Source organism: Rhipicephalus sanguineus, chromosome 4 (assembly GCF_013339695.2).
Source record: "Rhipicephalus sanguineus isolate Rsan-2018 chromosome 4, BIME_Rsan_1.4, whole genome shotgun sequence".
In the NCBI taxonomy this organism is placed as follows: Eukaryota; Metazoa; Arthropoda; class Arachnida; order Ixodida; family Ixodidae; genus Rhipicephalus; species Rhipicephalus sanguineus.
In genome coordinates, this window is record NC_051179.1 from 115,614,964 (window position 1) to 115,626,653 (window position 11,690).

General features: G+C 47.2%; 1 protein-coding gene across 1 annotated transcript in view; it reads right to left on the reverse strand.

Moving 5' to 3' along the window:
* LOC119391530 (monocarboxylate transporter 11-like) overlaps positions 1–11,190 on the reverse strand; it is a 41,220-nt gene extending 30,030 nt beyond the window's left edge. The window contains exon 1 of the mRNA XM_049415314.1: positions 10,959–11,190. Coding sequence (XP_049271271.1) covers positions 10,959–11,178 — 220 coding nt within the window. The 5' untranslated portion in view covers positions 11,179–11,190. The remainder of the gene's footprint in view (positions 1–10,958) is intronic.
* Positions 11,191–11,690: the final 500 nt, after the last annotated feature.

The following is an 11,690-nucleotide window of genomic DNA, read 5'->3' on the forward strand; positions in this document are numbered from 1 at the left end:
GACCTATTTCACTGGGCTGCAGTTTTGTTACATATTATCCGAGTTGAATGCGGCTTGCGGCCAAAGGTTCAGGAAGGATGAAAATTTAATGGCCCTTCGCCTTTTCTGGTGTGCGGCGCCGAAAAAAAGAATAAATAGGAAATAACGAACACCGCCATATCCGCGAAATACGATACGAGAGGGACGCCGGGCGCGCGCAAATGCGCATGCGTCAAGGCGGCGCGGCTCGTCCGCGTGGGAGTAGTATGGCGGTGTTCGTTATTTCCTATTCATTCCATAGAGTGCTCGGTTTTCGCGTCAATATAACGTCATGAACCTGGTGTCGCCAACTTCCGCTGCCGCTAGATGACGTAAACGCTGCGCCGTAATAGACATACCTACTTGTATAGCATTTCACGGTTTTAGCTATTTCATAGTTATTCTTTTTGTTCGGCAATGCACATCGAAAAACGGGACGGGCCATTAATATTTCACCCTTCCTGAATCTTTTGCCGCACACCGAATTAAAATAGGACACTTTGTAACAAAAATACAGCGCATTTTTAACGTGCAGCGCATCCGTCTGCGACGACAATGGCCCACCGCGGACGTCGGAAATTCAAGCCAAAGCCGCACGAGAATGCCGTTATCTTTACGCACGATGTACCACAAGGAGCCCGTGTTTCCATTAATGATCATTAATGGCCGTGATCATGCACGGCTTGCCGATGCTCAGGCAAATTGAGGCCGGTAGGCCACCCATCTGGCTTTCGCTCGTCTTGGCAACCTTGGTCAGGGCATCCCTGTGTACCTGCTCGTTCTTATAACCAGTTATGTTATGGCATGCAGGATGGCATAACACGTTCTCCGCAGCGTCGAGGTAACGTGCATTATAGCGGTCGACGTCTTTATTGCTGTAGTATAGCCGTATGCAGTCAGGGCACTTAGCGGTGGCTTCTTCGTGTGTCACAAAGCGGCTCTCAATCAGTCTGACGTCATACTCGGTTAGCATGAGGCCATCGCCTATTTTCATAAGAAATGAAGAGAACACTGCGTCATTCTGGTGGACCACGCGGACGAGTGGATGGCAGTCGAGCGTCTTTCAGGGGAGTTCTGCCTTCAGCTCCCTCGCCTGCCTTGCGTTTCAATCTGTATGTTCGCGGTTACTGTGTTGATTGAAACTGTGAATCACCTGCGGCACATACCCGCAACGTGAACTGTGGTATGCGGGTATTTGGAAAGCGCCCATCACATAAATCCCACATTACATGGCGGCGCTTCTCGATGGTGTGGTGCACGGCCGTCACTGCCACGTGTGACGTGGGAATGCGCAGCAAGACCACAGGAGGCAAACTCGCCGATGTTGCGTATTTACTGTAGGGCGCCGTGGGAGATCCTCCTCGCTCGGCCAGGGCTGGAGGTCCAGGGAGGTCTCTTAGACCAGGCGGAGCGTGTAGCCAGGATCACTGGAGTCCTGGAATAGGGACCCACCTACTCGCTCTTTCCCATTCTACCCCTTCCCCTGAACAATTAATAAAATTTTTCCACCACCGCCACACATGACTGATGGAAGGGTCCTATGACGTACGCGACAGGCATTTTGCGTTATCCATGTCATGGCCAGTATATCGTGTTCGTCATACACTGATCCCGTGCTATGCCAATTTTGTTATATTAAAATTATGGAGACGACCTGGAGAGTGCCAAGACGTAGGCGGATAGATAGATAGATAGATAGATAGATAGATAGATAGATAGATAGATAGATAGATAGATAGATAGATAGATAGATAGATAGATAGATAGATAGATAGATAGATAGATAGATAGATAGATAGATAGATAGATAGATAGATAGATAGATAGATAGATAGATAGATAGATAGATAGATAGATAGATAGATAGATAGATAGATAGATAGATAGATAGATAGATAGATAGATAGAAACGGCCAAAGTGTCTGAGGTTCACTAACAAATGCTTAGCATGTAATAACGTGAATAAGGTGTCGCGTACATCATGAAACCTTTTCCGTGAGTCACGTGCGGCACATACCCGTATTACACGGCCCGTGGTATACGGGTATGCGCCACGGGTGGCTCACAGTCTATGTGAACCAAGATACTGCGAGAACAGACTTTAGAAATGGCAGGAAAACCGGTTGTTATGTTGGCGGTGTTGTCCGTGAGCAAAAAGACCCACTGGACGCAAAGAATAACAGCCACAGTTAGAGCAGGAATCCAATCCAGGTATTCTGCATCAGAGTCAAATATTTTACCACAGAGCGATGACAGTGCTTTAAACTGCTTAGGAAAAGGACTCTATGCAAGCGTCATGTCGGAGCGACGGCAATAGTCGCGACAGTGTCCGCTATCTGCCTATTGCACAATGTAATAAACATTGACTACGCAAGGTGTAGACAAGAGTTGCTCGTATACGTCGACGAAGGCTACTTGCGGTAGCACATCATCGCCCCATGCCATGCACTTCGTTGCAATAAAACCGACATCTCTGCTCGAACGTGAGTTCCGACGCTACGTCGGACCATAAGCTATCCTTTACACACCAGTTTAGTCGACGAGCCTGGCATGCCCGCAATATACGCACAACTACTAAATTTACACATGGACGTCGATCCACTTCGTAACGCTTGGTTCCAAGCGAAAAATCCTGCACAAGCTGCTACTAGCCGACTGCTGCTCGTGAAATCGATTCCCACAAGGCTTGGGATATGCCGGAATTTCTTTGTTTTAACTAATATTTTCAAAGACAGTAGCTAACACGGCCGCTTTTCCCAGCAGTTCTCCCAGTGTTTCTTAAATGCTTCAATTAAAGGGTCCCTGCAACGATATTGTGAAATTTCTAGGCTTTAAAGCAAAAATATTATGAAATCGTTCGCACCATAAATTAAGCGACGTGCCTTCTATAAAGGCAGCTTCGGGCAATTGGGTGTTACCGCCTTCTCAGCACTGCTTTTCCTCCTCAACTCGTGGAATGCGCAGCCGTCGCTGGCAACGAGAGCGCAGTTGACAGCTTCAGCTGCACTTCCCTTTACGTGGCCTCCGCGAAGAGCAGCAGCAGGGCGACGACGCCCTGTCATAGCTAATGGCGGAGGCCATACCGTTGTTACATGTGTAAATAACGTAGTGTACGACATTCCTGTGATGTGCACCCAGGGCAGACTGGCAGATGTGTGAATAGACATTTCTCGTGCGTCAATTTTGCATTACTTTATTGTTACTGATAAAGTCACGACTCAAATTATCATGTAAGAGAAGAGTAGTAGCCAGAGCCATATCGAGGCACCAACCTCTCCTTAAACGAAGTTAATCTAAAAAAACGCGAGACTACGCAAACATATGTCCAGTCTGACAGGACACACTAGCACACATTTAGCACAGCATTGGAATAAGTGCGCACGCACACTATGTTTAGTAGCACCACCATTGAATTCAAACATCGTAATCAAATTTCGATGGAGATAATGCAATATCTTTTCTTAGTAAAAAGCAAAAAGAAAAGTGTGTTAGCCACTTATCTGTTGCATTGCTTAGGAAACAAATTTCGCTCCTGTCGTCGGTACGTTAACGCATGTGATCACGAGCTATGCTATGTACGCTTTTGATAAGTTATTTCCACTAGATCGCGCAGATCGGTGGGTTTTGAAGTGGCTATTTTCGGAGAGCATAAACGAGTTGTTAGACGGCTCTTTCCTTGCGTTGCTCTTCCTTGTCCCAGTGTTCTTGCGCAAATGTCGTTGCGATGAATTCGATGATTAGTTGGAAAAGTAGTTCAAGATCCCTCTGCAAAGTATTTGTGGCTGATTCCTTCTTTGAGACTAAAAGAACCGCAAGGCGAACCAGTTGCAGGCCTTTGGAATCAATATGGTAATGGAATGGAATGTACGAGGCAATGGCAGATTTCATCTCTTGAAATCTGTTTGGGGAAAGGGCAACCTACCGTCACCAGGAGCGACTTCTTTTTCGATTTGTTTTACGCCATCTGCTTCTGGGACAAACGCATCTAAGACAGAACTATTACTGAAAAAAATAATGGAACGAACAGAATTTGCAATACTGCACAATTCAGTTACATGTCACCATATTAAAAAAATGCAGAGACATATTCTCTAAATTATAAACCCAATACATGCGTGTACAAATCCTTTTATACTAGGTGAGAATGCGCTTCTTAAGAAAATTTTATTCATTTTCAAACGTGTGGCATGTTTTTCGCCAAGTATCTTGCCTAAGGCAAAATTTATTCTTTTCTCAGGCTGGTAAAGCATCGGTTAAATCTATTCTCTACCATTAAATAGAGTATATTAGTGGTGCGTAAAATATGCAAGTGCCAGCAAAAGAACGTGATTCGCGATGCACATGTGTGGCGTTACTTGGAACGCCGGCCTGCCTGAAATGCGGATAAAATAACACTCATTAAAAAATAGAAAAAGAAAAGAAACGGGTGCGTGCACCTGCTCTCCGCAAGGCTGCTCATTTTTCACCCGGCCCTTTCCGCTTTATCACGTTACCATTCCTGCTCTCGATTGCAGTATTGCAATCCGCACCATTCCCGGAACGTAATGCGAAAATTACCACATGTGCTTCTTACATTCTCGTGCTCTTCTCGAATAACTTAGCAGCAGGATAGGCAGACAGATGCTGCTGAGACAGACATATGCGCTAGTCTGCTAAAGTTATTCAATCCGCCAGATGCATGGCAAAGTAGAAAAGAACAGCGATTAGTACTAAGAAAAAAAATAAGCTACCTCTGCGACACCGAGCTTGCTCAAAGCCCCACGTAATAAAATACGAAAACAGTTGAGGAAGTGCTTGCTCGTTGAAACTCGAGCTCATCATATCAAAGCAAGACTTTTCTAATTCTGCGTTCAGGCGCGCAGAAAATGCAGCCCTTTCGATCGCATTCAATTGTGTGCTTTCATTAGCAAGAAAGCCCTTTTCTTTACTGAGATACTTTTCGTACTGAGACCCCGAGGAAATGGATCATGCGCTTATGGGCTTCCTTGGCAACCAATACAAGTGCACTTGCGTGGAACCCACTGCGCTCTAAATCATTGTAATTTTACTGAGACCACGAGGAAATGGATCATGCGCTTATGGGCTTCCTTGGCAACCAATACAAGCGCAGTTGCGAGGAACCCACTACGCTATAAATCATAGTAATTTTTGGGAAGTACGGAGAGCCATGGTACCTGCTAAACGCATGTAAGGCATTATGCGCACTTTGTTGATGCTGTGCCTGATGACGACGAAGAATTATGGCAGAGCCCTTTGAAATGGGTTGGAAGCGTTCAACAACCTACTCGTCGCGCAATTCGCATTGTGTGACGCCTGGCTACAGAATTCGCGTTGTGCAACGCTTGGTGCATATTTTACTCTTCCACCACGCTATATTGCATATGGGTTCCTTCCTGGCATGAAGCCTGTATCGGACCGTTTTGCAAAGCAGTTTTGCAAAGCACCGCATGGCTCAGAGGTTGAATACTGGGCTCACACGCAGAGGGCCCAGGTTCGAACCTCGTTCCGTCCTGGAATTTTTCGTTATTTCTTTTTCTTATTTCGAGCGATACTGGTTACGGACACCGGCGGCGGCGGCGGCGGACAACTACGGCGCCAAAAACGGCCGGTGAAATGATCTCATAATAGCTTTCGCTTTTGTAAAAAATGGCAAATTCTGCATGGTACATACAACACAGTCACAAGCATAGACTGTGGGAGCGGCCTGCTAGCAATGCGTGAAAAACTACTTTAGTGCACTTACTCCAAGTACCGTGCATTCAGATTAGTGGCTGAATGTCCAAAGTTTCACAGCGCATGGAACGAGAATGAACAAAGAAGATACACACAAAGATCCTCCTTGTTCGTCCTCGTTTTGTGCGCTGTGAAACTTTGGATTATGCTGCACCAACTAGCCCAACGCTCAAGCTTGGTTTATTGTGCATTTCAACGCAGTAAGATATGCGTTCAAAGCGTGAAAGTACATTACAAGGGCCAGTTCATGCAGCGTGGCTCTTTGGTAAAGAATTGTGGCCCGGCTGCTTTTGTGGGCTAGGCCGTACGTGTGCATGCGCAGATGCGGCCCACCTACCGGCTACGAGGCTGACCTTGGGGGCGATCGGAGATCTGTTCGTTCCGCTTGTTCATTCTCCTGGGGAAGAACAAGCGCGCTCATTGGCTGAAGCGGGAGATGCCACTCAAGGCCGGGGGTGTCGCCATTTCTTTTTTTTTTAGGTTTTCTTTTTTGGTGACGTCATGCCGCGTCATAACGAGTGGGGTGATCGGAGACCTCTGTTCTGCGCCGTTCGTTCTGCGCCCATTCTGGCGGCGCACGCGATTAGCCGAAGCCGGAAAATACCACGTCTCTGAGGGGCGTAGCCATTTTTCTTTGTGCTTGATCTTTTCTTTTTTGGTGACGTCATACCGCGTCATAACGAGCATGTCGTCTGCTACAAACAAACGGAGCGCGAGACCGTTCGCACGCGTTCTCTCGAGCGAACAAACGGCTTCGCACGGCATGATGCGGCGGTTGCGGCTGCCGCAACAGTTGATTTTGAGAAAATGGCGCTTGCGACGTGTGCTTCTCTTGCGGTTGGAGGTGCGAGATGCGTTTGAAGACCTGAGCGAGTGCGGCGTCGCTTTCGGTTCTCGAAACGAACAGTGCGAACGAAATGAACGGGCCTGCCACTGGGCTGTGGTCTTACGCGCAGGTACTTAGTTCCAGCTACTGCCACGTGTCGTCCTGGTCCTCACTCGTGAACGACGGCCCCAGCGGGCACGACGGCGTAGCGATCTGTGGGTGCTCTTTCATAAAAGCCAGCAGAAGCTCTATTTGACGATCCGACACCCGGGAGCCAAGCCAGATATTCCGGTGGGACATCTTGAAAAAGTGCGCCAACCGCTACTTTACTGTTTTTTTTTTGTTTCGCGTGCGTGACTTCACGTAGCGAGCACGTTAGAAAAACTAACACCAATAAATATCAGCACTCAAACCTATTGCTGTTTCAGAAACTGTTTGAGCTTGAGAAGAAAAACAGTATATTTTCGTATAACAACTGTATTTATTAGAAGGCGAGAAACACTTCGTTTTGAAATATATGGTCCCCTTGCCGAGGACAAACGATGCGCGTCTACTTACGGAAAGCTCGCCGCTCACCGCTTGACGATTGGCTGCCCTCTTCCTCTCAGCGGAAGAGAGCTGCGGACCGCCCGCTTTTGTGACGTAACACCGCCAGAACGAACGCGGAACGAACAGAGATCTCCGATCCCCCCCCCCCCCCCCCCCCACAGCTGGTTCAGGACTACGAAACTGCAATGTGTGCGCCTGCGTAGCTCCGCAAGTGATTCCTGCGATATCGGTTGTTGCGACTGCTGCTCATGATTAGGCGCTGCGTCACAGCTTTTTGTAATGACGGTGAAGGTTTAAATGCGAAGCAGTCCTTAGCGAACCTAAGGCACTTTGATCGTTTCTATCTACGTATCTATCTAGCCGCCTACGCCTGGGCACTCTCTTGGTCGTCTCCAAAATAGGCACGGCGGGGGATCCGTGTATGACGAACGCGATTCACTGGTAATGACATGAATAACGCGAAATGCCTGTCGCGTACGTCGTGAAACCCTTTGCCTTGGTCACTTATGGCCAATACCCGCATACCACAGTTCACGTTGCGGGTATGTGCCATAGGTTATTCACAGTCTCAATCAACACAGTAACCGCGAACATACACATTGAAACGCAAGGCGAATGAGGGAGCTGAAGGCAGAACTCCCCTGAAAGACGCTCGAATGCCATCCACTCGTCCACGTGGTCCGCCAGAATGACGCAGTGTGCTCTTCATTTCTTACATGGCTGCATGGTGGCCTCATGCTGACCGACGCTGACCTCACACTGATTGGGAATCGTTTTGTGACGCGCGAAAAAGCCGCCGTTAAGTGGCCTGGCGGCATACGGCTATAGTACAGGAATACGGACATCGACCGCTATTACGCATGCACATTGCCTTGACGCTGCGGACGATGTTTTATGTCGTGACGCGTGCGATAACATAAATCGCTACAAGAACGAACTGGCAACGGGGATGCCCTGGCCAGATGGCCAAGATGAACGCAACGACATTGTTGGCCTGCCGGCCCCAGTTTGCCTGAGCATCGGCAAGCCCTACACGATCACGGCCAACATCGACGTAAGCGATGGCCTCGTTAATGGAAACATGGGCACCTTGCGGTACACTGCGCGTGACGAACACGGCAACCTCGTGCGACTGTGGCTTGAAGTTCCGACGTCCACGGTAGGCACTGTCGTCCCAGCGAGGACAGCACATCACTACCACACACCCCTCAATACAATTGAAATGGGTGCCCGTGAGACTGCGAACGACCGCAACCACGATATATGCCAGACAAAATATCTCGTGTAAGAAGACAGAGTTTACTCTTGCGCAAGCAAACGCCATAACTATACATATGTCACAAGGGGCCACATACGCTCAGGTAGTCTACGAATACGATAAGCGCCATCCACTGAAGTTGGTCTACGTAGCACTTTCCAAGGCTTCCAGCCTCGACGGCCTATACCTCACCAACGCAAAGGGTGACTTGAGGTTCCGACATGTTGCCGGCTCTATCGACAGACAACTTGTCGACGAAATGACCCGGCTAGCAAACAGGCCTATAGGTACTCTCTTGTACCGGGCTACCGCCTCAATTGGGTAGATATCCGGGTAGATAGAAACTGTCAATCATCTTTGGCGCTTACCTGCGTACCGCTACTCATGGTATACGGGTATGTGCCACACGTATCTGGAGGAAAGGGTTTGACGACGTGCGCGACAGGATTTTCACATTATTCATATTCAGTAATATTCGTCAAACCCTCTTACCCTCCCATGCCAATTTTGGTCTACACCAAGTTAAGGAGGCGATCACAAAAGCATCCAGACGTAGGTGGTTAGATAGATAGATAGATAGATAGATAGATAGATAGATAGATAGATAGATAGATAGATAGATAGATAGATAGATAGATAGATAGATAGATAGATAGATAGATAGATAGATAGATAGATAGATAGATAGATAGATAGATAGATAGATAGATAGATAGATAGATAGATAGATAGATAGATAGATAGATAGATAGATAGATAGATAGATAGATAGATAGATAGATAGATAGATAGATAGATAGATAGATAGATAGATAGATAGATAGATAGAAACAAAGTGCCTTGGGTTCGCCAAGAAATGATTCATATTTAAAAAATTCCGCATTAGATTCCGCATTAGGTGCTACTCGCTGACTGCTTCGATGAAATCGCTTCCCACAATGCGTGAGATCTGCCTAACTTTTTTATTGTCATGCTTTTTATACGTTGCTCAAACATGCACGAGGCAGGAGAGAGTGCGCTAATCCTCGCAAAGGAAGCTTTATTATGCCAGTGAATTCAAACTAAGATGGCCAAAAATAATTCTCACGTGGTAACAAATACCATTTGGTACCACTACACCTTTGGTGTAGGCACACTGCAACGGCGTATGACAACACTGCCACCAAAAACAGCTATCGGAGTGAGCCCAAATGAGTTCACGCTATAGAAGAGTTTGAGCGATTTATCAAGTGTTTCTGGTGCAACCGTGTGTCTTAGACTTGTTCTGAATGCATCCGGCCTCTGCTCAATTTATATCGTGCAGATCAGAGAATCGTTACTGCGGGGGAGCTATTCTCGATGCACCCACCTTGTGGACATATCCACTTCGGTGGAGCGCATTCAGTTACTCTAAAAAGCGGCGAGCCGCGACGTCATGGCGCTCTTGACCACGTCGACGCACCGAACGCACCAGTACATTCCTAATGTAAAGAGAAAGTGAGCAAAATGTACAGCAACAGGACTTTTAAACAAACTTGACAAGTCTGAACATGCGTATGAACGTGTTGACATGTTGGAGAACGACGCAGGGAATGCGTACCGACCTTCCAGGTGCGTCAGGCGGGCGGCCGCCCTAAACCTAAATCGAGGGCTAACGTCATCAGATTTCATGCACGGCCTCCGAGATGAGCGTCCAAAAGCGGTTCTCTGGGGGCAGCATTCGTTGCGGTGAAACGCATTCCGTCCCTCGCATTTGTGTCGAGAGATCGGAAAGCATCGTTATGTTAAAATGACGTTGCGGAAGAAGGACCGGAAACAGGGGGCGTGCTGCTCGCCGAGTTCCAGCCAATCAGTGGAGGCCGAAGTGGATAATCTACAATGCGGATACATCGAGAATCGCGCCCCAGCAATGACAAGCATTAACGGGCTACCATATCGAAATGCATACAAACACGGCTGCACTTTAGCGATATCAACCTCATAAGTGTTGGTCCCTCGCTGTTACCACGCTTTATCGCTTTATCGATTTGTCGCTACTGGTGGTGGTAAGCTTAATTCAAAAAAGCAGATCTAAAGAGAATGCATTCCAGCCAACTGGGGCCAACGTAAATAGAAAAAAGGAGGACGAATTATGAGGACAGAACCAACGGCGTTTCTTTAGACACCACCTTCCACAAACTTTATTGACTTATTTTAGCATTTCTTACTTTATTAGTAAGATGTAATTACCCGATTTGTTGTTTGCTCGTATAATTTCATCAGTTCATGTATCAAATTAGGCATACCATTCGTAAGCATCACATTCAATTCTTTTTGACCTTGCTGCCTCTTGCCTAGTTATGTTCTGCGTGTTTCGAAGACGTGGCGTGAGACGCAGTGTAGCTGTGCGAAATTAGTGCCCGACAGCAGTAATTATTTTTTACAATAACTAATAGTCTTCGAGCGCACAACGAGACGAGGAGAGTGGAGAACACATGAGACACACGGGCGCTCTCTTCACTGTCCTCGTCTGGTTGAGCACTTCAACATTATCAGTCGAGTCTTACCAACATGCCCAAACAGCCATTTCACTGACAATGACGTCAAGGAACATACCTCCGAGATGGAAACAGCCTCCGTAGACGAAGAGCGGCAATGCAGCCCGTTCTCTGGTGACCAGGAAAGTGTCCATAATTGACGGGTAGAAGAGCGCAGCATTCCGAAAGAGAGCGCTGCTGATGAAGTTGATGGCGAAGCACGCTCCCAGAACGACCCATTTGTTCTGCGCAGGCTTCGGAGCGTCTGTAGTGTTGCCGGTGAATTTGGGCGCTGTCATAACCCACAGATATCCTCCTCTGTCATGCGGCTTCTGGATGAATGTCGCGATTGAATAGCACGTTATCATTTTGTAGGGCGCTTGCATTTTTTTTTTAATTTCGAGAGTTTGCCCAACGGCATACATAGTTACATATGCAGATAGAGGCCGGCTTCCGCTATATACACTTCAAATTGACGAAATGCCTACTGTTCTGTGAAGTTTTGTTATAACGTAGTCCAATATATACAACCGAACAGGATAAATGATAACCATTGGTTCCACGACTGGTGTTTCATAATAAACGAACAATAGTTCTATGGCCGCTCCTCCACCACACTAAATGCATGCTGCCTGTCGTGTTGTGATTCGTTTGCTTTGATTTGCTTTGTGTTCGATGTGCAATAATAAACTTAAGCTGAGTCTGTCTTAAAGGCTTGCATTGCGTCGAGTTCGCTGCCGCGTGTAGGCGTCGCACTATCATGAAGTGCTTCAGTACTGCAGTCGTTCAGTACAAGTGATGCTAGCTTAAG